This window comes from Brachyistius frenatus, unplaced genomic scaffold (assembly GCF_029030835.1).
Source record: "Brachyistius frenatus isolate BFR_SWC_R1_liver_20210118 unplaced genomic scaffold, ASM2903083v1 Contig_453, whole genome shotgun sequence".
NCBI classification, from domain to species: domain Eukaryota; kingdom Metazoa; phylum Chordata; class Actinopteri; family Embiotocidae; genus Brachyistius; species Brachyistius frenatus.
In genome coordinates, this window is record NW_027211052.1 from 125,001 (window position 1) to 149,766 (window position 24,766).

At 43.9% G+C, this 24,766-nt stretch overlaps 2 protein-coding genes across 6 annotated transcripts; one reads left to right on the forward strand and one right to left on the reverse strand.

Annotated features, from left to right (window-relative positions):
- The first annotated feature begins 5,443 nt into the window (after positions 1–5,443).
- LOC138637283 (6-phosphofructo-2-kinase/fructose-2,6-bisphosphatase 1-like) lies at positions 5,444–19,322 on the forward strand. Of its 5 annotated transcripts, none has more exons than XM_069725830.1 (14): positions 5,444–5,697; positions 11,371–11,496; positions 11,641–11,737; positions 11,868–11,934; positions 12,596–12,670; positions 12,786–12,842; positions 13,061–13,182; positions 13,900–14,107; positions 14,208–14,354; positions 14,459–14,563; positions 15,118–15,247; positions 15,825–15,887; positions 16,017–16,081; positions 16,439–19,322. In XM_069725830.1, exons 1-14 carry the CDS (start codon positions 5,616–5,618, stop codon positions 16,496–16,498), a joined length of 1,404 nt encoding a protein of 467 aa, XP_069581931.1. In that variant the 5' UTR covers positions 5,444–5,615; the 3' UTR covers positions 16,499–19,322. The 5 variants fall into 5 exon arrangements, with proteins under 5 accessions (XP_069581931.1, XP_069581932.1, XP_069581933.1 ...); XM_069725831.1 differs by lacking the exon at positions 5,444–5,697 and adding an exon at positions 6,322–6,427; XM_069725834.1 differs by lacking the exon at positions 5,444–5,697 and adding an exon at positions 9,799–9,924.
- On the reverse strand, positions 19,236–24,193 carry ndnl2 (necdin-like 2). The gene is made up of 11 exons (XM_069725838.1): positions 24,166–24,193; positions 23,888–23,930; positions 22,668–22,790; positions 22,472–22,535; positions 22,046–22,125; positions 21,849–21,943; positions 21,681–21,760; positions 21,524–21,566; positions 21,154–21,216; positions 20,238–20,352; positions 19,236–19,620 (listed from the first exon to the last, which is right to left on the reverse strand). Exons 2-11 carry the CDS (start codon positions 23,915–23,917, stop codon positions 19,525–19,527), a joined length of 789 nt encoding a protein of 262 aa, XP_069581939.1. The 5' UTR covers positions 23,918–23,930; positions 24,166–24,193; the 3' UTR covers positions 19,236–19,524.
- Positions 24,194–24,766: the final 573 nt, after the last annotated feature.

The window sequence follows — 24,766 nt, forward strand, 5'->3', positions numbered from 1 at the left end:
AATAAAAAATCTGCTACCGCCACCCTGCTAGGCTAGGCTAGTTAGCCTTAAGCAACCATTGCTTATGATTTTTTTGTCGTTATGATCGGACTCGGTGGCTGTATCATTTTTTGGAGATCTACCAAGTTAACGTGAACTGACCAAAAAAATGACTTATAAGGTCAAACAAACAAGTAAAAGTGGGTAAATTTGCTAAAGTTAACGTGACTCACCAGCTAGCTGCAGCTAGCCAGAGCGCTGATGTTTAAGTTCTAATTTTGTATTTGTTTTTTTTTTTTTGTTTATTGTATTTTTGTTTTTATCCTTGATGCCTTATTGATGTTGTTTTACCACAAAAAAAAACCCGCTTCACATTTCTATGACATTATTATGTTAATCGTAAAGTATTCATCGAAGTCGGACTTTGTTAGCATTTTGATGGAAACCGAACAGCCGTTAAAAGTAAAAAAAGAAAAGCTATCCGGGAGTTGGCGTTGAGCTTTGAGGGTTTCACGAACAGCTGGTGCAGACCGGGCGAGGAAGATGACGGCTGACGCGATGAAGAGTGTTTACGTCATTCATCTTCGACCAAAACCGCGTTACGTTATCGTGTATAAACATTTTACGTCTCGTTTTTATTTTATCGACACATTTAAAGTTAATCTTTTATACGAATGACAGTTTTCAGTTGTTGTGTTTTGTTTTGTTTTTTACTTCAGAAGTCGCCAGATGTGTGCGTTTGTTTCCACGTTATTTATTTGTGTTTTTGCGTGCATGCGTCTGGGAAGGATTGTTGTTGTTTGTTTTGACGTTTCTGAACCGTTTTAAAGCGCGACCGTTCGTTCATGCGTGCGGTTGTTGACGCGCTCCATCCCTGACCTTTGACCTGCAGCGAGGGGAGACCTGTTGCCTTAAGAGAGTCCAGTCGAGTCTCCTCTTCCTCCTCCTCCTGAAGTGCAGGACATCATGGCGGCTCTGAGAGACAAATTTCCACAAATACGCAAAAAAAAAAAAAAAAAATACAGAAACGCTGCAAGTTTTCTGTTTCTGCGTTCGGTTGTCTTTTACCACTTAACGCGAGGGTGATTCGTTGAAGCGTTCGTTGTGCGGTCTGAAGTTCTCCGCCCTCTCGTTTGGTAGCTTGCTGTCGCTTTATTGTTTTTAAGAGGCTACGAGTTTTATCTAGCGATGGAAAAAAAAAAAAGCCCGACAAACCCGGTGAAGGGCGTCCTCTCCTCCGGGGGACACAAGTTACAGTCAGAACTTTTCGTTTTGTCTCGGTGCTTTTGGTTGAAGAAGTTTGAGCGCCTGCAAGTTTCAAACCATCACGTTGTGAATCTTCGGTCTGAACTCGGGGCTTTCCGTTTACGTGATGTTACGATAACTCTTCCGAACCGCGATGTTTCGATTGCGTCACGTCACCGTACGAAAAAAATCCACCGACCGCCGAAACACGGTTCCACGTCTCATGCATGTTTTTATCGTGCATGTTTTTTTTTTTTTTTAGCCTTTAACTCATCCATTCAAAACGCAGTACCTGGATTTGACCAGCAGATGTCGCCATTTCCTTCACTGTAACAGATGCCAAATATTTTCAACGCGAGCTGCTTCACAAAGCTTCGTTCCCTCCGTCACGACCTTCAGGGCCGAAGGAGAAGGTGACACACACACACACACACACACACACACACACACACACACACACACACACACACACACACACACACACACACACACACACACACACACACACACACACACACACACACACACACACACACACACACACACACACACACACACACACACACACCGATACGAAGGGCCGGTCCTCTGTAGCAAAACGGACCCTCTGAAGAAGAGAGGGAGGACGGAGGACGAAAAGGACAGAAAAAACACGTGAGGATGAGGAGGAGGAGGAAGAGTCGACAGAAATAGAGAACGCGATGATGTCGTCCTCTGAATGTAAATAGAACCTCGAGATTGTCGTTTCTTTTTCATTTCCATTTGCTTTTTTTTTTTTTTTTTTTTTTTATAAGATGATGAAATTTCTTTTGTATTCTCCGTTGCTCCGTTTGGTTTTTGTCCCGCGGCGCCGTCGTCTTTTGTACCGTACGACCCGCCGCCGTCTCCTCTTTAGGTTTTCCCTCCTCTTGGTGTCGCGTAGAACCCCGAAGACATTTAGAAGAAGACTAGAACCCCCCCTCCCCCCCACACACCTCCCCTTCCTTCCCCGTCATCCAGTTTTCTTTTAGAGCGCTTTAGAGATGCAGCAGATGATATTCGCTTATGAAGAAGTTATGTCATAAATGTTAACATTTATACACCTCGCACGAGGCAGAGCTGTTTTCTTTTTCCGTGGAGTTGAAACGCGGCTTCGGGAACATCTTCGGGAACATCTTCGGGAACATCTTCGGGAACATCTTCGGGAACATCTTCGGGAACATCGGCCCTCGATAGCCGAACGGTTTCAACGTCGACGCCTTCGAGCGGACGGACGGACGGACAGACGGCGATTGACGAACTCAATCTGACGAAGGACGACTTCCCGTGCGTTCGGACTCCGGAGCCGAGGTTTGTCGGTCGTGTTCGCGGAGCAGAGGATCCCAAGAAAAGACCAAACACCAACAACATCTCTGACTTCCCGACCGTCTGAGGCTTTCGGGCTGCATTCGTCGGGGACTATTTCCTGAGGCGGATGAATCCACGTTTGGACTCTGCAGTGTTTGAGCTTTCACCGACCGTCTCCGAGCTCTGAGTCTTTGTTCAGACTGCAGGCGAAATCCAAATTTGTTTCTGGAACCAGATCTTTGGGATTGGATGTGGCGTGTCCAGACATCGCTGACCTTTCCTGCATCGGTCGCCGTGGTAACGACGAACGTGAGACCGATTGGGATCGCGTTTCAAAACACCTCTCAATGTGTTTTTTTTGTTGTTGTTGTTTTTGTTTACCGTCCAGACTTTTAAAAATCAATCTGGATAAACTGATTTGGACTGTTGGGTCTCACTGGAGACATAAATCTTTAAAAACACCTCACAAATGTAAAAGTTTAATGCGTTCGAAAAGGTTTGATAATTATCAGGAAGTGTGAAATATACACAGAACATTTCACGCTTTGATAAAGATGATGGGCGATGACAGAATCAGCAGGAATAAGATCTGTCACACAGCCAGCGTCTGTTTTGGTCTTTTTCTGTGATTTTTGCGACAAAAAATAAGCGTGAAACAACCTCGTTCACAGTAAACAGGCTGATTAATCATCCCTGATTTATAAAATCACAGCAGATTTATTTGCGGCTTTCCAAAAACAGTTTGTTTGATGTCATATTTTTTTCCCTCTTGAGACAAAATCAGAAACACAAAGCGTGTCCTCGTAATAATCGGCAGTCGGACCTCGACGCCGCTCCTCGCCGTCCCTCTGCTGCTCTACGCCGACTGTTTATCCGCCTGTTGTCCGCCTGTCTGTCTCTGTTGCAGCCTTCTTTTATACGTATAAAGACGTGGAGGGGAGGCGGGGGGGGGGGAACCACCTCGTAAAAAAAAATAACAAAAAAAATAATTTAAAATAATTTAAAAAAGACAAAAAAATGTAGGTATAAATAATAACAATACTGCTAACAACAACAGTGATATTATAAACAGTGGCGACGGTGTCATAGTCGTCGTCACGGTGATCGGTAAGTTACACAATTAAATTAATCAGTATCACAGGTTTCGAGCAGGGAAGATTATAGACGGGTGGGGGGTGGGGGGCCGGGTTTGGGGGGAGGGGGGGCTGGAGTGTGTGTGAAGAAGAGGGGGGGGGTTGACCTACATACACACATATATATAGGCTACAGGACGGGGTGAGGGGGGTGGAGGGGGGATGTACTGCAATACTGAGGTGTGCTGATGTTGTACCTGCTTGTTGCGTTGTGCGCCGTACTGTATCTGACCAACTAACCCAGACTGTCAACTAACAAATAAACATGGACTACATGCATATCCTGAACAGATCCTCTGTGTGTGTGTGTGTGTGTGTGTGTGTGTGTGTGTGTGTGTGTGTGTGTGTGTGTGTGTGTGTGTGTGTGTTGTAGACGTAACTTTCGTATAAACTGAAGTGCCTTAAAGGTGTAATAACCCCGAGGGCCACTAGGGGGCGCCCCCCAAAAAGCCTCCGTCTCCAACAGACTCCAGCATTCATCAGATATCAGGACTCCCACACAGATATGTTTGGTTTGATTGACATGCCTGGGATGCAGTCAAGTGGGCGGGGCATAGTGTCCTGAAAACCAACCAACTGTCTCATCGCATCCTTTTTTTTTAACTTTTTATTTCAAATGTCGGATCGCGACGGATATGAGCGTCAAAGTTCAAGGCCCATCGTCATGACGAAGCATGCAATACTTCGTAAGGGGGGCCGCGGTAAAATAAGGTATCAGATTCAGAACGCAGCTTATAGATCTTTTGTTGAACAGTGACCCCTGTGGACACAAGGGGGTATTACAAAAATATTTTCATGGTGTGTTCACAAGTGTTTTCATTTAGTGATAAAACCAATTTCATGTTTATCTCTGACTTGTGAAACGATGATGAAAAAAAAAAAAACTTCCTGTCATACGGTCCAGTTTACATTTTTCTCTTTTCTTTTTTTTTTGTCTTTTAAAAAAGGTCAAACCTTCCTGCCTGCTTGTGGCTTTAAACGTTGATAATGACGTTTAAGATGGTGGAATGCAGTCGAGCAGGAAGTTCACACCTTAAACTATCACTTTATCCGTGTCTGTGTATTTTAGTTATAATCCCCCAAAAACAGGTCTTCTTGAATCTTCTTTTCTAATGAATGAGGGATTATTTTCAGATGAACCTCCAGAAAACTAAGAAGAAGGAGTGACTTTAACTAACAACACCATAATGACTCGTGGAAAAACAGTATTGACTTCATGACAGCCCCTAGTGGGCCGTCGGTGGTATTGCACTTTACGGCACTTCGGCAATCACCTCGTTTTTTTTTAGACCCCGGATTGCTACGTCCGCTTTTTTATACATGTAGACTACGATTGTAACGCAGGTTACGTGAAACTACGGGACAAGAAGTTTGTACGTCCACTAGGGGGCTCTTGGGCACGAGGGGGTTAAACCACGCCCCCTTTAAGAGCCAAGAAACACTGAATCTGCTGTTGGTGACTGTCCTGCCTGTAAACCAGTGAGCTGAGGTTGGTGTAAAACCCCTTTAAGTCTCCGTAGGACAGTTTCACGGTATCAAAACAATACGTGAGCGCGCGCGGCATCCGTGAGGAGGAGGACCGTGCTCAGGTAGGACAGGGGCGGCGCGAGGGGGTTAACCCGGAGGACTCGTTCTCCTGACGCAGGCGGTGCGCGCTGTGTGTGTATGTGTGCATAAATGTGTGCGTGTAAACGTGTGCGTGTGACCGGCCAGCGGAGGAGGAAGGAGGAAGGAGGAGGAGGAGGGAGGAGGAAGGAGGAGGAAGGAGGAGGAGGACAAACAATTTCGGACTATTCTTTGCAAACTGCAACTTACCCGAACGACGCGACGCTGCCGCCACAGTAACGTAGCAACGGCGGGGGACACACGCACGCACGCACACACACGCGCGCGCGCGCACGCACATAGTCCTCCAGGAATAGATTTTGAAGGATGAGCGGAGCGGCGATTGCGCAAGACGGAGCCGAGACGAAGGGGGTCGCGGGGGGGACGCTCCGGTTCCAGCGGCCGCACAGTGAGTGACGGCGACACACACACACACACACACACACACACACACACACACACACACACACACACACACACACACACACACACACACACACAGCTGACGGCGGTGCACGCAAGGGTGTCAAAGCAGCACCACTTGTGTAATGACACGCGCGCTCAGCCTCACACCGCTCCTCTTATTTCATTCATTTGTGCGGGTGGCGGAGTGCGCGTGCGCGAGCCAAACTGTTGATCACTCTCATTGATCAGAGCGCGTGATAAGCTCATCATCGCTGCCGCTGAAAGCCAGGCAAACATTTGAATCAGATTATCACGCGCACACACACGCACACACACACACACACACACACACACACACACACACACACACACACACACACACTCTCTCTCTATTCTGCACCGTTATGTAAGTATGGTGGTAATGTCGCGGCAGCGGGTTTTTTGGGAGCTGCCCGACGGCCGGTACACCGTGTGCCGCTCCTGTGTCGTCCCGCCGCGTGCGCAGCGGAAGGAGGCTGCAAGCTACATGCTAAAAGGGACGCATGGCTGCTCCTCGGCATTATTTTTTTGGAGGGGGAGGGGGTGGGGGTGGGGGTGAGGGTGAGGGTGGGGGTGTAGTCCTGCCTGTGAGAAAAACAACCCACGTGGCTTCTGGGTCTCCTCGTGAAGAAAAAAACAAATGGAGTCCAAGCAGCAGCGCGTGCCTCCGGTGCGGCGGCGGTGCGAGAGCACAGGTGAGGTCTTTGATTCGGTAACACAACAGGAATAACCTGCAGTCAAGCTGTGTCTCCGCATTAACACACACACACACTAAAACACACACACACACACACACACACACACACACACACACACACACACACACACACACACACACACACTAAAACACACACACACTAAAACACACACACTAAAACACACACACAATAAAATTTCCCCTTGGGGATTAATAAAGTATATACCTACCTACCTAAAACACACACACACACACACACACACACACACACACACACACACACACACACACACACACACACACTAAAACACACACACACACTAAAACACACACACACACACAAAAACACACACACACAATAAAACACACCCACACTAAAACACACACACACACACACACACACAATAAAACACACCCACACTAAAACACACACACACAATAAAACACACACGCACACACACACACTAAAACACACACACACACACTAAAACACACCCACACACACACGCATTAACACACACACGCATTAACACACACACATTAACACACACACGCATTAACACACACACATTAACACACACACACACACACATTAACACACACACGCATTAACACACACACATTAACACACACACACGCATTAACACACACACACACACACACACACGCATTAACACACACACACACACACACACGCATTAACACACACACACACACATTAACACACACACACATTAACACACACAACACACACACACGCATTAACACACACACGCATTAACACACACACACATTAACACACACACACATTAACACACACACGCATTAACACACACACACACACACACACACATTACACACACACACACACACACATTAACACACACACACACACACACACACATTAACACACACAAACGCATTAACACACACTCTGCATGAACGCTGGCAGACATGTTTCTGCATAATGAAACATTTTCCGGGGAACAACTCGGTGATCATGTGAGGGAACGGATGGCGGCTGCATGGCCGTGTTTAACCTCCTGATGGGTCCCGGGGCCGGAAATGTGTCGTTGGACACCAAACTGTCGTAACCGTGGTTACATGGCAGTTTCATCATTTCACATTTGTCCACATTAAAGCTCGTAGATCCGTCGGTCAGCGGTTGAAGCTCTGTTTTGCTGTTTAATGTGGTTGGCTAACGGCTCACTCGGAGTTGGTTGAAGATCACAACTAACGATGGGTCTTGGTTGTAATGCTCTACTATTGTCAGAAGGTGGCGGTAATGCACCTAAAAGCTGTTTGCCAACCGTCATTAGACAACATAGAGAGAAGAAGACCGTGTTGCTTGCGATGCTTCGTTAAAGCATGATGAGGAGATGCCTCGGTCGAAACGCGCAAACACGACGACGACGTCGGCCAAAAAGTTCTCGTGAGTAACTCCGAAAAATAAACAAAACAACGAGCGGCAGTTAAAAACTCTGCAGCTCGCGGATCATCAGGCTGCCACAGCTGCGCTCAGCGGTTTGAGAGCGAAGCATCGAGCAGACGGTACATCCAATAATCAAAGGCCAGATGAAGTAAGTTTGATGTTGGACGTCATCAGATTTGTCCAAAGCCTGATTTTTTTTTTTTTTTTTTTAAGTTTAATGGCGTTTTTTGGAGCTCAAGTTTACAGTTTGAGTGAGTCTCTTTCTGTTTTCCTTTTTCTGTGTCGTCGTATAGTTCCCAGCGAATATTGTATTTTGTCCTACGACATGACATCACGTGCAGCCCTGCAGGAACGTCTGTTATTGTCTGATTTGTTGTAAAACAGCCTCCTCCGGCTAAATTCACAAACGCATATTTTTCCCTCCGTTTTAATCCGTTTAGGTTTCTCTAAAATCAACTTTGGAGTTTGTAAATTTAAAAAAACGCCGGCTTGCTTTTGTTGCGTGTTCACGGGAAAGAAAGTTCTAGAAAACGCAGATAAAACAGAAGGTGGCGCTAGCGCTGCGTTTTATTGCTTTCTCGAAAGAAGAAGAGATAGCGATAACAGTTAACGCTTTATCAATTTTAGTTTTTAAAAACAAAATCAGAAGTTTAAATTTAATAATAATAAAAATATAGATTATTAGTAGCAAACTATACATAATATATCAAAAGTAAAAGGACTTACGATCCAGAAAGACTCCGACAGAAGAAGCTCATTTAGTACTTTATAAAATATTAAAAAGTTTAAAATATACAGAAATGCATCTGAGTTTAGAAGAGTTTGTAAAATTAACTAAAATAACTGCAGCTCTAAATAAATAAATAAATAAAGTTCAGTAGAAACTCTAAAATGTTCCTCTTCCTGTTAATGTGGAGTTTCTTTGTTTTTTTTCTGTCGTGGAAAAATGGAGTGAAGTTGAGCTGCAGGAAGAGGAAGTGTGTCTCCGTGTTCACTTTCCTCGCTGATGATCTGAACACACGTTTGTTCTCACGTGTCACCAAAACAACACGCAACAAACAGCAGCACACGCTAAGTAAACGGACTGTATTTCTGTCGCCGTGAGAAACGCTTCAGCACGTATTCACGTTTATTTATGCATCATATTCGTAAACAATATGAAGAAACATCAAAACAGAATTAAAAGTAATCAGATGGAAACAATTAAGGAATAAAAACAAATAAACGTTTTAAGAAATGAAAAACAGTATTAAGGAGGAAAAAAAAAAGGATATGCGTGTTTTTGTGACGTGGCGTCTGATTGGTTGATGCCTTTCCATCTCCTTCCAAAACATAAAACGATCACTTTTTTTTTTTAAACGCGTAATATTTCACATACAAAAATAATTAAACAGTTTTAAAAAAACATGTTAATTTTGTTTCTCAGATTTGTCATTGATCTCTCTGTGATGTGACATTTACAAGCATTGATGAGGATTAAACTACAATACACACACACCCCTTTAACACACACACACACACACACACACACCCCTTTCACACAATCACAACAAAGCTGCTTCACCGCAGGTTGTTAGGAGTTGGTCACATGACACCACTTCCTTGCGCGCTGGGTCAAAGTTTCAAGTTGCTCCATGCTGATTGGTGGATGACACACCGGGCCGATGTGACTGACGACTCGCCCGACCAATCAGACGGCGATGTCCTCCTGCAGCAAAACCAAAACCGGTGTGCTGATGGGCCAAAAAAAACCTCTCGAGCTCCGCCCACTCTGATTCACACCATGAGGAAAGTTCAAAAATCTGCACACTCACCTGGAGCACTCCTCTTCGTGTCTGGCTCCTGTTACACACACACAGACGCACACACAGACGCACACACACAGACGCACACACAGACGCACACACAGACACACACACACAGACGCACACACACAGACGCACACACAGACGCACACCTGGCTGTCGGAGCCATGTCACAAAAACAAAGACCACTGACTCAGAACCCGCTGGAGAAGACCTGGGTTCCCTGCTTGAAGAGCAGGCTGAGCCAACGGCGAGGCTGTGAGTGCACACACACACACACACACACACACACACACACACACACACACACACACACACACACACACACACACACACACACACACTACACTACACTGGATTTTAGTTTGACGTGTTGATACTTGTGTATTTATGGAGGTTTCAGATGTGTTTTTTTTTTTTATTGAGAAGCAGATTTTGTGTTTTTTTTTATGGTTCGGTCGGCGTGTCGGAGACCTGACGGCCGTTCACCCTGAAAACCCAAAGTTCATGTCACGCTGGTTCCTGCTGCTGAATCTCTGCTGCCAGATAATAACGCAGCATGACAGCGACGAGGGGAACAAACGTCCGTTCTTCTGTCTGACATCATTCGATTGTTAATATCTTCAGTGCTGAAGCAGCTTCTTTTTTTTTTTTTTTTTTTTTTTACTGTGCAGCTGGTTGTTGACTTAAAGTCTTGTGGTGTCCAACCTGGCGGTCAGGGCCTCTCAAACAGGTCACGAGATAGAGCTTAAGAGGTCGTGAGATGATTCACGGGTGAGAGGAAAGAAATCTTTATTTAAATGAAACCAGGAGAGAAACGAGGCGTTAAACCCTGAATATGAAGATTAGTTTTGTAACTGATCGGCATCAGCTTGAATAAAACTGATTTAAAATCCGGTCCCGTCTTTGCTGTGAACTGTGTCGTCTCGGCCTGCTGCTCCTCGTAATGACAACCAGCTGCAGCATTTAACTGAAATTACAGTGTTTGCATCTGAAAAAAAACCAACTGCTGGGTCGGAAACACTCGCCGGCCGAATCCGTCTGTTCTCCTCTTTCTTATCAAAGATTAAAAACCACCGAAGCTGATCGTCGTGTTTTTAAAAGTGAGAAACGTGGACTTGATTAGACACCGAAATGAAAACCTTCTTATTGTCAGGTTTGTGTAGTGACGTACCACTCGGTAGCATTGCTGCAGTCCCCACAGCTTCCAACAGAGGGAGACCTCCTCTTCTCTCCGGCTCATCACTTTTTCTCACCGGAGTCATTCGAGGCAGCTCAAATCTTATATTATATCTCATCGATTATTTCAGCATTAATTCAAAAGCACTGGTGCAGAACTTTATATATCTGAAAAATAGTTTTTGCATCGCTATATTTTTTTTTTTTTTTTTTTTTTTTTGGGAGCAGGAAGTGACCATATTTGGACGAAAGGGGGGAGGAGCTAAGTCCCGCCCACCGGTAGCTGTAACATGACTGCACAACGGGCCTGTCAATCAAACAGACACGCCCCCAAAAACAGGTCTTTTTGAGTCCTTAATATTTAATGAACGCTGGAGGTGTTTTCAGAACCAATATAATAACTCGTGGAAAACTTTTTCTGACTTTGTATTTCAGGAGAGAACTTTTGAATGGGAGTCTGTTGGAGCCTCTAGTGACACCTTTAGTGCTAAGCTAACTAGCCTTCTGGCTATCTGTGTGTTTCAGCGTCTGTGCCGCAGTTCACCAACTCCCCGACCATGATCGTGATGGTGGGACTCCCGGCTCGAGGGAAGACCTACATCTCCAAGAAGCTCACCAGATACCTGAACTGGATCGGAGTCACGACCAAAGGTAGCTGCTAACGAACACTTTAGCCTTGTTAGCTGTTAGTTTCACGACTTTGAACAATCGCTACGTCCAGATATGGTTGAAAAAAACCAATTATAATCAGGTTTAAAGATGATCTGCAATCATTTTTTTCTCTCTTCTTTTCAGTGTTTAACGTCGGTCAGTACAGACGGGACGCGACGCGTTCCTACAACAGCTTCGAGTTCTTCCGACCCGACAACGCCGAGGCCATGACGATACGCAAGTACGAACCGCCGGACTCTCGGACTTGTGATGTCACATCTCTGAGCGACACAAACGCATCGCTAGAAAAGTGTGAACATGTCGCTGAGTAAATCTAAACGGGAAATGTTTGTTTCCGTTTGTGGTCTCAGAGCGTGCGCCGTCGCCGCCCTGAAAGACGTGTGCAACTATTTCACCACAGAGCAGGGTCAAGTCGTGGTGAGTCAAACCAAAGGTTAACGTTATTCTCTTTTAAAAAATCTAGATCAAATGGTTATAATAACATTAAAATCAGAATACAGGCGTCTCTGGTTAGTTAAGAGATTCATCACGTAAACCTACAGCTTGTTGTCCGGATCTGTTTCGGTCCGCTCGTAGAAAAATGGTTCCGATGCAGAAGTGTCTTCAGCTGCAATACCAGCGAGTGCCACTAGAGGTCGGCTCCAAAAAGCCTCCGGCTCCATAGACTCCCATTCAACTTCTGTCATCAAATCCAAAGTGAATAAAATGTGTCCATCAGTTATCTCGGTGTTGTTAGCTAAAGTCACTCCTTCTTATTAGTTTTCTAGAAAATAATCTCGTCGTTAATTAGTAACTAACCCTAAAAAAGACGTTTTTACTGTCAAATATGACAATAAAGTTAATATATTTAGTTTTTAGTTTGTCATTTGGTTTTGAGACATTTTTAAAACATTTTATATTAAATAATTGCCAATACAAAAATAATTGTTGCAGCTTTATGATTTTTGCCGCAAATGAAGTAGTTATAAATCTTTTCAAACATTTGTAAAATAAATTTGGTTTGTCTTCTGAAGTCATTAAATCACAGCTGTTAATTTTTCACTCTGAATAGATTCTTCTCTTCGTTTGTGTCTTTCAGGTTTTCGACGCCACCAACACGACTATGGAGCGCCGAGAGGTCATCCTCAGCTTCGCCAAAGACAACGGCTACAAGGTTTTGTTGCTTTTTAAAAAATTTTTTTATATATATATATAAATATGAAAATTCATAAATAAGAACTTCTGCAACAAGTTTCTTTCTCTCCTTTTTTTTTTTTCTTTCTCTGCAGGTTTTCTTTGTGGAGTCGATATGCGACGATCCGGAAATCATCGCGGCGAACATTAAAGTGAGTGGAAGAGCCAGAGAGCGATGGTTGTCGTGGGAACGGACGATCGCTCTCTGCCAGGTCACGTGTGTCCTGACAGTTTTGCACATATGGAGAACAGCTTCTCCTGCTGCTTGTCTTCTGGTTTCACAGTTTATTTCCAGCCATCTGTGCGTATGAAACCTTTTACAAAAATAAAGATGCATTTTATCCGAGCTCTTTCTTCTTCCTCTGAACAGCAAGTGAAGCTGAGCAGCCCGGACTACGTGGACTGCGACAAAGAGGAGGCCGTGACCGACTTCCTGAAGAGGATCGAATGTTACAAGTTGACCTACGTTCCCCTCGACGACACCAAGGACAGGTGACGGCATCCGATACGTCGGACACGAACACGGCAGGGTGTCTCTTATTGCGGCGAGGCGGACAGGAAGTGCCCGGGAGGGGGAGGGTGGGGGTGTGGTGTAGTGCCGTGCCAAGCCAAGGTCTCCTCTGTCTTCAGTAGACTGGACTTTGTCTTTTTATTTTATTAGCCATAAACTAAGCTTAAAAGTATAGTTTGGCATTTTAAGGACATTTTTTCTGGTGTTACATAAGCAGATTGTTCGGTCAGTAAATATTGCCTCACAAGTGACCTCCGTTATATCTTGTTTGTTTAATCTGTACAAAAAACAAGAATGACAAAATTATATTTTATGGTTTTATGAGGAGTTTTATGAGCTTGAAGTCCATTATTCACATGTTGTGGTGTTCACCAGCATTATCTGCAAAATCGTTGAATGTTAGACAAAATTTCTACAGTAAAAAAAGAAAGACTAACCTCACGCTATAAAGTTATTTAAATAAAGAACACAACATTTCAGTTCTCAAAAGTACAAGAATATTTCAAAGTTTAGTATATTGCTGGGGCCTGATATGAAATGCTGGCTTTTAATTAGAAATGACAGCTTTTATTGTGAAATGAATACAGGCGTCTATACCTCTAGTGGCACTCGGTGGTATTGCAGCTTTAAGGGCACTTCTGCAATCGGCCTAATTTTTTTTTGTTTTAATTTTCCATCTTGTGTTTGTTTTTTTGCAGGAACTTGTCGTACATCAAAATCTTCAACGTGGGCAGCCGTTACCTGGTGAACCGGGTCCAGGATCACATCCAGAGCCGGATCGTCTACTACCTCATGAACATCCACGTCACCCCGCGGTCCATCTACCTGTCCCGCCACGGGGAGAGCGAGCTCAACCTCGTGGGGCGCATCGGGGGGGACTCCGGGCTTTCGACTCGTGGGGCAAAGGTCAGGATCTTCGGGTTGTGTTTTTTGGTTTGTTTTTTATTGCACACGTCGCACAGTTTCGGTTGTGGTTTAACTCCGCCTCCGGTCGCGTGCCTCCCAGTTCGCCAGCGCTCTGGGGACGTACATGCGCGACCAGTGCATCAGCGACCTGAAGGTGTGGACGAGCCACATGAGGAGGACCATCCAGACGGCCGAGGCGCTGGGCGTCCAGTACGAGCAGTGGAAGGCGCTCAACGAGATCGATGCCGTGAGTCCCGGAAAAAGGACAAAACCTACGTCGGATTTAATGAGTCTACAGACGTTGCGACCGGCTGTTTTATCTCTTGACTTTGACTTTGTGTGTCGTCTCAGGGGGTTTGTGAGGACATGACGTACGAGGAGATTCAGGACAATTACCCAGAAGAGTTTGCACTCAGGGACCAAGACAAGTATCGTTACCGCTACCCGAAAGGAGAGGTGAGTGGAACCGGATGTTTCTGGACGGCTTTATGTTGAGACATTTTTCAATGAGGAAATTAATACTGTTTAATCCTCCTAAAATAAGATGTTGAGACCACGGACTGGATATAAAAGAGTTCTTAGCTTCAGGTCTGTAAAATGGTTCTGATCCAGAAAAGTCTTCAGCTGCAATACCAGCGAGTGCCACTAGAGGTCGGCTCCAAAAAGCCTCCGGCTCCATAGACTCCCATTCAACTTCTCTCATCAAATCCAAAGTGAATCAAATGTGTCCATCAGTTCTCTCGGTGTTGTTAGCTAAAGTCACTCCTTCTTCTTAGTTTTCTGGAGGTCCATCTGAAAATAATCCCTCATTCATTAGAAAAGAAGATTCAAGAAGACCTGTTTTTGGGGGCGGACAGAATCTGAACTGGAGGATTCATTGTGTGTGTGTGTGTGTGTGTGTGTGTGTGTGTGTGTGTGTGTGTGTGTGTGTGTGTGTGTGTGTGTGTGTGTGTGTGTGTGTGTGTGTGTGTGTGTGTGTGTGTGTGTGTGTGTGTGTGTGTGTACACCAGTCTTACGAGGACCTGGTGCAGCGTCTGGAGCCGGTCATCATGGAGCTGGAGAGGCAGGAGAACGTGTTGGTCATCTGTCACCAGGCCGTCATGAGGTGTCTGCTGGCCTACTTCCTGGACAAGAGCTCCAGTGAGGAAAAAAATACTTTGATTTAGAGTAAAAAAAAAAGTTTTTCCTTAAAGGATAAGTTCAGTAAGATTCTAAAAATCAGTTTTTGATAAATTCCACAAAAAGCCACATTGATTTTGACCCTCATACAGTAAACCGTCCTGTTGCCACGGATACTCACTAAAGCATCGATTCTGTATAAAAGCAACTTCACTACACTTTCAGATTAGTCTCAATTTAAAAAATGTCTATAATTAATGTCTGCTCACGTAGCCTAATTTGTTGTGTTCATGTCTAGCAGCAGTTTGGACAACTGTTGAGTTTAAATGTGTTGTTGAAATAAACTGACTCAACTAAATACTAAATATTTTTAACGAAAAAATATTTAATTTGTTTTACAAGTATGAAATGACCAAATAATACACTTCGTTTGTCTGTTTTTTGTACATATTATTGTTTTCTCTTTTCACTCTTTTATTTAATAAACAGAAAAGAAAAAAAGCTGAAAAATACGCTTCAGATCTGATGGAAATAACTGAAACGTTTTTTTTTACCAGTTTCTGTATTATGCTGAAACTAAAGACTTTTTTTGTGTCAGTTGAGCTGCCGTACCTGAAGTGTCCTCTCCACACCGTCCTGAAGCTCACTCCCGTCGCCTACGGTCAGTCTCCTCCTTAACGCTGATTCATTGTATTATAATATAGAATATGTAGTTCAATACTTGACCAAAGACTCTGTAGAAACAGTTTTCAATGAGACATGAACATTAAAACTGTCTTGTTCCTCTCAGGTTGTAAAGTGGAGTCCGTCTTCCTCAACATCGAAGCCGTCAACACGCACAGGGACCGACCGGAGGTCAGTGAAATAAATAAATATATATATATATATTTGTTTTTTTAAAAGCCGAGGAGGGCAGGACGTTTGCTGTGTGGGAGCCGTGCTGAGGGCGGATTTATGACATCACAAACTTACAGGAAGTCCAAACGGCACTGCTGCTGAATACAAGCTGTGTATTTCTGGTGTGAACTGAGCGTTTCGACTCTTTCACAGTATTTAGTTATCGATCGGAAGGTTTTACAGTGAACAACTCAAACATAAACAAAAATACGACTTTGAAAATATTATTGAATCCTTTTTAAAGGAACTATAAATTTAATAGTTGAAATAAATTCATCGGATAGACTGTGTACGTTTATTTATTTTTTTCCTCAGAACGTCGACGTGGACCGAGAACCGGCCGAAGCTCTCGGGACGGTTCCCGATCACATCTAGAGGAGGACGCGCAACAAGCAGAGTGGCCTTTTTTATTTTTTTTAAATTTAAGTAATCACAGAGATCGTTGTTGAGACATTTCTCCTACAGCAACCGATTTCCATTATAAAATGCACTTTAAAAATGCAGCGTCCCGGCCGTACGTCTGTGAGATGAAGAAACCGCGGAGGAACCGCCGCCGACTGGTGTGTTCGTACTAATGTGAAATCTAGTTGGCGTGAGCTGACTCGGGACGTTTGAGCCGTTTTATCGTACGATATCTTTGTCTTTAGAGGTACGCGATATATTAGCATCGTAACGACGCCGGTACGCAGGTTCGGTTTGTTTACGAGTTGTTGTATGAAGATGGGCGGGGGGGAAATGTTACAGCACTGACTTTACTAACGAAGCTAAATGAGCCTTAAAGGGACAGTTTGACCTTTTTCAGGAGACTTATAGAGCGAGATAAAAAAGAAAAAGACATGGAGCATCCCTTTAGCTTAGCTTAGCATAAAGACTGGAAACGGCACAACTCAGTTTGCGTACTTACAATTTTTTGAATTTAGGGTGTGAAACTCTGGATGCTTCCCGACCTCCATCTTGGCGCCGTAAAGGAAACGGGGGATTTTTGGGGGGAATTACAGTTAAAATTTAAATCAACTTGGTTCGTATAAACTCTGAAGTACACAGGGAATTTAAAAAAAACTATAAATTTAGAGTTGTTAGGACAAAATAAAAAGCTATTTCTGTTAAATCTCTTTTAGGACAAACTGTTCCTGTAACTTGAACCGGCTGCAGTTTGGAGTCACTTTGCATCGAGTTTATTTCCACATCCTCATCATGAGACTTTAAAACGACTGACGACTGACTTCGAGAGGAATCAGGCCTTTAGAGCAAAACAGGGCGTCTTCCTTGGGGAGTAAAGTTCCTTTTTCCAGTCCGGTTCCGACTCGACTCGCCGTCGAATCTTAAAGTCTCATTTTGGGGGGGCGTGTCTGGTTTGATTGACAGGCCTGTGGTACAGTCAGGTTACAGTTATCGGTGAGCGGCTGGGGGGGGGCTTAGTGTCGTTGGGTGTTTCCAATCAGATTGAGTCAGGTCCATTGCTTAGCTTCCTCCCCCCACCTCCCCCAGCTCGTCCAAATATGGTCATTGGCAGTTCTAAAATAGCGATATTGGTGACGGCCCGAAATGCCAAAACTCGAGGCTTCAGAACGGGCGATGTCGCGGTTGGTCGGCCTCGCTGGTCAACCACACGGGGGCCAGCTGTGTTTTCACCTCACCTGTCCGGCTCCCTCGGAACCTCGACGGAGGTGAAACCAAAAACGGTACCAGGTACTAACGAGAACTTCTACCTGAAACAAAGTGAGTCGATTCGGTACCGTCAGTGGAGAAAGGGGCTTTATAACTGGAGGTGTAACACGTGGCCCTTTTAACTGCCCGATACCATGATGTGCCTCATAATTCAGATATACATGACTACTCTATGCACCCTCCATACACAGTAACACACACTCGCTGTGTTTTTAACTGACGTGGGTCATCTTAATAAGAAACATGAGGGGATTTGTTGCAATACTTCTTTCTTTTTTTTTCTAATAAGAAAAATTGTCAAAGGTAACTGATTGTGAAACTTAGATGAGGTGTTGTGATCCGGTTTATCTGGATCTGTTTAGGTTCTCTTGGAATAACTGAGCTGAACATCAGCGATCCTGATAACTGGTATCATGAAGTCGTATTTTATTTTGTGGCTCTGACGACTTTTTTTTTTTTTTTTTTTTTTTTTTTGCTACGAGCGTGTTCACGTTTAAGACGCAACTTCATAATCACGACTGAGTGCGGTACTTTAAAATCGCATAAAATTAAACGATAATACCTGCTGTGAAATCTGATTATTTTATAACGGAAAAGTGAGACGTTTATTTTCTAAATGTAGCTCCAACTATGGCGGCGGTGGTAGAGCTGGACGAGGCGATACGAACAAGTGTAGCAACGCTAGCAAATATCGAAGGGGTTGGAAGGAGGAGTCTAGAAACTCTGCAGTGGTCATTGATTGGTCTGTTGTTTACAGCTTTTTGAGTTTCAATACAGACTGGATATAAAAATGTTCGTAGCTTCAGGTTTGTAAAATGGTTCTGATCCAGAAGTGTCTTCAGCTGCAATACCAGCGAGTGCCACTAGAGGTCGGCTCCAAAAAGCCTCCGGCTCCATAGACTCCCATTCAACTTCTGTCATCAAATCCAAAGTGAATAAAATGTGTCCATCAGTTATCTCGGTGTTGTTAGCTAAAGTCACTCCTTCTTCTTAGTTTTCTGGAGGTCCATCTGAAAATAATCCCTCATTCATTAGAAGTCCTGAATGTAACGGATTTTTATTTTAAAGTCCCGTACTTTTGTTTTTTTTACGTGAGCCGTCTTCATGATACCAGAAAACCTAAAGATACCCAGCTAGCTAACACGCTGATGTTCCTCATTGTTGTCTTTAATTTGACCCGAGGTAGCAACAGAAAATGTATTTTTTTCCTCAGGTGATCCTTAAGTAGAAAAAAAAAAAGGGATGCTAGCACGTGTAAATAAATGCATGTCCTTATGTCCGCACCATGTGACCAGCGTCTCCATCAGAAAAACAACAACACATGTTGGGTTCTTGTCTTTTGTGTGTAAAATGTGCGGTCGTGCCAGTGTGTCCGAGAAAAGCTCTGAATCTGTAGCGACGGTTAAAACTAATATAAAAACAATCAATGAAAACACTTAATCAATGCAATATTATATATCATATTTTATTTTGTGAACTTTGAAGAAATAATTGTTACCTTTCCAGGCAATAAAATAATTACAAAAATGGATACCTAAACTGTTTGTTTGGTGTTTTTATGAAAGTATTTACAGAATGAAATGAGGTTAGGAGTTTTTCAGCCTCGTGCTGTAATAGTAAAAATGGCAAATTCAGAAGGAGAACAAGCAGCTTCTCCAAAATAAATAAATTCAAAGTGTTCTACTGTGGGCGGGGGGGTTGAGGGTGGGAGCAGAGAGGGGGTGGGGGTGCAGTCATCTCTGGGTGCTGGTGCTGGCCTGGCTGGAGGAGGCGGAGGAGTGAGCTTCTTTGTACTGCTGACTCCAGCTCTGAGGGTCTTGTTCAAACACCTGAGATCAAAACAACGAATCGTTAGCTAGAAATGATTCGGATTGAAAACATAGAAGTTCACACAACCTTCACGAGGAAGTTCTCCAGGTTTCATCTCTTGAGATCAACATCAGCACTTTCAGTTTGGACTTCTTTTCTGCATGATTAGTTTCACCTGTCCCTCGTTGTCCTTCCCTCCCCAGTGTTTTAGTCTGTGCTCTTCTTCTTCCCTCTTTTTTTGTCAGTTTGTTTCAGTTTCCTGTCTTCTTGCTGCATCTTTTGAAAACCCAGAGAACAACAAAACTGCCTGAACTGTGGCGCCATGGCAACAGGGTTCTCCAAACATGACAACACGCTCACAGCGTGTCAAAAACGGGCGAGAACCTCGCCGTAGTCCCAAAAGAAATTATAAGTGACCCAAAACTCTGAGGACAGCCACAATTCTGTAGTGGAAATCACTGCATGGGCTCAGAAACACTCTGCTGTAATCTGATGTTTCTCTGCTTCAGTTTCAGGTACGCGATTAAAGTCACGAATGTTCACGTGCCAGCGTACCAACTCGGGTGCTGATGTTGATGCTGAGACGACACTGAACACTTCCTCATGAAGGTTGTTGCTTCCTGCTTCTGACACTTACTTTACCCACGAACTCCAGGATTTTGGCCTTTGACACTTCCAGGTCGGCGCGTTGTCCCCAGCGAAACTCGTGCTCGACGGGCTCCGTGTGAGGGATCCGCTCGTACTGCACATACCTACAACGAGAAGCTGGTCAGCGAGGCCTCATGGGAAACGTTCTCCTGCAGTAAGGAAGTTAATCAACCCCTCAACCTGGGCCAGTTTGAGGGGTCAAATTTCCAGTTAAAATGTTAAACTGATGGAAAAAAATTTAGTCGATCTTATTTAGTTTAACATCATAGAGGACTGAAGAAACCAGGAAATATTCACATTTAACAAGCTCAAATGAGAATTTAACTTTTCTTTTCTTAAAAAGTGACGAATCAATTATCAAAATAGTTGGCGATTATTTTTTATTGTTGATCAACTAGTTGATTAATCAACTAATTGTTGTTGTTACAAGACGTGGTGCAGTTGAGTTTTTCCTTCCTTCTGTTGGAGGTTTTTCTTCCTGTTAGTGATTTTTTTATTTATTTTTTTTCCTCCGAGCAGCTCGTAGGAATTGTTGAATTATTGGGTTCCTCTTTAAAATGCTGTTGTCAGGACTTTACTGTGTTAAGTACCCTGAAATAACTTTAGTTGATGTGAATGTTTATTTCCTCTTTCATGAGATGAAACATAAAACCAGTCTGACATGTTTAATGCTGTTGGAGAGAGTTGTGGTCCAGCCCGCTGTGCTGCGGTGGTCTGGGTCTCTTCCTCTCTCCTGCTGCTCTGTGGTGTGGTATAAACCGAAGTCTATGGTCTGACAGACAGCGGCTCTGATCACACCAGTTACAGGTCGACGCCAGGCGGGCCGAGCCGGACTTCAACCGGCGACCTCCCCGTCGATCATACGGCTGAGTTATCGGGATGAAGCTGATGTTTCCCTTTCTTACCTTTGACGCACAAACTCCTCCGTGACCACTTTCTTCACGTCGCCGAACAGCTCGTGTTTCCGTCTGCAGAGATTTCACCACAACGGAAAAAAACCTTCAGAAACATTGAAGGTGCTCGATAATATCGTGATTTAATAAGATGTATATATTAAAGTGAGCATGTGTGTTTTGACCTGCTGATGCTACGCAGTTCACTTTTTTTGCTATTTTTTTTTTTTTTTAAGTTTGTTTAAAGTCCGTACGGATAGAAAGTCGTTATTTGTAATGACGTTTCATCGTAATCCCTACGATTAATTTGTGTGGGAAAAAAATAACATTGTGCCTCCATCAAATTAGAATTATCCTGTTGATATTTATCGTCTCTTCTTACCCGGAGTCGACCCTCAGTTTCTTTAACGTGTTCCAGATGAGATCTAGAAAAAAGAAAGAAAAAAAAAGATGCTTTTGTGCACAAAGTTCATGTTGTTGTTGGAACCAGATAAAAAACTAATATGTTGAAAAGCCCGTCGGAGGCGGCCGACACTCACTTTCTCTGACGGCGCCTCCTTTCATGAAAATCACACTGAGGATGACGAACAGAAGTCCCGTCTTCGGATTGGTCGGGCTGCTGCACGCCGAGACACAAAAACAAGGACGTTTTATTTAAAACAATTCATTTACAAATCAACGCCAAAGTACGAATAACAGGTTCTCACGTGATGGGCGACGCCCCCTCGGCCGTCTCCAGATTATTAACCAGGATGAAAATGTGATTTTTGGTGTCGATTTCTACCAGTTTCAGACCGAACACCTGGTTGAAAGAGAGGAAGATTTTTTTTAACATATTTTTTAACATTTTGACGTCCAGCTGAGTTGTGGTTCCGATCCGCTTTCAAGACGGACTGAAACGAACCTCGTCGAACGTCCGCGTCGCTTTCCGAAGGATCTCCGGGAAGATGTTCCGGTACTCCTTCACCACGTTCTTCACCAGGTCTGGAAAAGAGACGAAGAACTAAAAAATAACTAATATCTTTGATTTACAGCTTTTGGAGAACAAAACAAAACAAAACGACGGTTCATAAAACACAAAATATGTCTCGATGACGCGACTCCTGCTGCTGATTCAACTTTATTTTGTTCCTCATTAACGGTCAAAACCTTTTTTTTTTTTTCACAATTCACTATTTCATGTGTTTCACTTTTGGTTTAAATCTTAATTTTAAATATTTGATTTCATTGTTTTCTTATTGCTTATTTCCGTTTCAATCCTAAATGATAATACGCGGCTCTTCGGTCGACGTCTGTTGAGGTTAAACGTGTCTCATAAATAAAACTGTACCTGCTCGACGGACCGGGATCTTCTTCTGGTCCTTCACCAGGAAGTACTGCACCACCTCAGCAGTCTGCAGGACGGACAGACAGACAGGCAGACAGACAGACAGGCGGACAGACAGACGGACAAACAGACAGGCGGTCAGCGAGAGAAAATCTCTTTACTTCATTGAGCTTTTTTAAAAACATCACGTTGAGGTCACCTTCAGGTCGACCTGCGCCGGCGTGACTTTCTGCAGCCCTCTCTGCACCTGAGACGTGCTCGGCTGGGTAAAGGTCACGTCGTCCTCGTCCTCCTGAGTCGCCGTGGCGACGGGTTGCTGCTTCTGCGTGGAGAAATAAAGGTCGGCCGAAACTTTTTATCAAATTGTCTAAAAACAACAACTCGTCAACTGAGTCTCGACTGTGGTGGGAATATGGAAAAAAAAAAACAACTATTCAACTGTTGCTTCATTTAATGGATCCATAATTTTGCCGTTGATTTCCCATAATTTCCAAGAAAGTTTAGTTTAATTACAGTTTAATTAGTTTAAATCTTCTTTATGTGTGATTGCCTGAAGGCAAGTTTATTTGTAGAGAACATTTCAACAACAAGGAAATTCAAAGTGCTTCATAAAAAAAATCAAGAAAAAGAAAAGGACATTTAAAAACAATTAAGAACTATTAAAACATAAAAAACAATCATTAAAACATTACAAGTTACAGCGCATCCGTTCTTCTGCATCTCATTTCTTTTCTGTTTTTAAATGTTCCTTTCAATCTGGTTTTATGTAACTTTCTTGCTGTAAAGCACTTTGAGCTGCATTTCTTGTATATAAAGTGCAATTCAAATAAAGTTTATGATTATTATCGTCCAGATCCATTTAAGCTCCGCCTACTTTTGGCGAAATTTCCATCCAGTTTCATTGTATGAAGGGTGTTGGGGGGGATGAAGGGTGTTGGGGGGGATGAAGGGTGTTGGGGGGGATGAAGGGTGTTGGGGGGGATGAAGGGTGTTGGGGGGGATGAAGGGTGTTGGGGGGGGATGAAGGGTGTTGGGGGGGATGAGGGTGTTGGGGGGGATGAAGGGTGTTGGGGGGGATGAGGGGTGTTGGGGGGGATGAGGGGTGTTGGGGGGGATGAAGGGTGTTGGGGGGGATGAAGGGTGTTGGGGGGGATGAAGGGTGTTGGGGGGGATGAGGGGTGTTGGGGGGGATGAAGGGTGTTGGGGGGGATGAAGGGTGTTGGGGGGGATGAGGGGTGTTGGGGGGGGGATGAAGGGTGTTGGGGGGGATGAAGGGTGTTGGGGGGGATGAAGGGGGTTGGGGGGGATGAGGGGTGTTGGGGGGGGATGAAGGGTGTTGGGGGGGATGGGGGGGGTGTTTATCTGACAGAATGTCCTCTTTGAAAAGGTACTTCAGTACTTCGGTACTTCAGTACTTACTTTGTTCTGGGAGCTTCTCCTCTGCGTCATGACGACGAACCGCCTGAAGAACAGAGAAGATGGCGGTCAGCGCGCTAAAGATAACTTAAACAAATATATGAAAAACATCACGTGGAAACAAAACAAAACAAAACACGGAAGTAACGAAAGCGAACGCAACGTTAGCTGGGTTGCTAACGAGCAGCTATAAAAACAACGTGAACACGGACACGTCATAAGCGCTTCACAGAGGAATTAAAAAGTGGTTTAATAAAAAAAATAAATAAATAAACACTCACTTTGATTAAAAGTCAAAACTCCTCAGTCCTTTACACACACACACACACACACACACACACACACACACACACACACACACACACACACACACACACACACACACACACACACACACACACACACACACACAAAAAAAAAAAAAAAAAAAAACGGCTGAGAAATTCCCGCTACAACAGTTTTGAAGGCGCCTGTTGATGACGCAGGATTCTGCGTCGTCTTCTTCCTCTTTGGTCTGGCAGGCTCGGACGTGGTTTGATGGCGTTTTTGCTGCCCCCTTCAGTCTGGATGGCGCAATTACTACAAATCAATATCCCGTTACAAACCGTCTTTCTGGAGGAATTCAAGCAGTTTCCAAAGTTTTCTTCGGGACTTCCGGGTTGACTATGAGGAATGTGTTAAATCGAGATTTCCCGATTTATTGCTGAACTGTTGTTTTGTTATTTATTCTTTTTTTTTTCCTGTAATGGGGTCTTTTGCAGCGTGTCAGACTTTGGCTTAAAGTCCAACTACTTCCTGTACTGTGCAATATAGGACAAGGAAAAGACAAGAAAAGGTTATAAAACTTTTAGAAAAGCGTGTAAACATTGTCTTATTGTCATA

Bases quoted from the DNA above. Each gene is read 5' to 3' on its own strand.
- LOC138637283 (XM_069725834.1), top strand. From the start codon at position 9,834: ATGTCACAAAAACAAAGACCACTGACTCAGAACCCGCTGGAGAAGACC. The intron at 12,843-13,060 runs GTGAGTGGAAGA...TCCTCTGAACAG, and splicing joins TCATCGCGGCGAACATTAAA to CAAGTGAAGCTGAGCAGCCC. The intron at 14,108-14,207 runs GTCAGGATCTTC...CGTGCCTCCCAG, and splicing joins TTTCGACTCGTGGGGCAAAG to TTCGCCAGCGCTCTGGGGAC.
- ndnl2 (XM_069725838.1), bottom strand. From the start codon at position 23,917: ATGACGCAGAGGAGAAGCTCCCAGAACAAA. The intron at 22,791-23,887 runs GTAAGTACTGAA...TTCTCCACGCAG, and splicing joins GGAGAAGCTCCCAGAACAAA to AAGCAGCAACCCGTCGCCAC. The intron at 22,536-22,667 runs GTGACCTCAACG...TCCGTCCTGCAG, and splicing joins CGGCGCAGGTCGACCTGAAG to ACTGCTGAGGTGGTGCAGTA.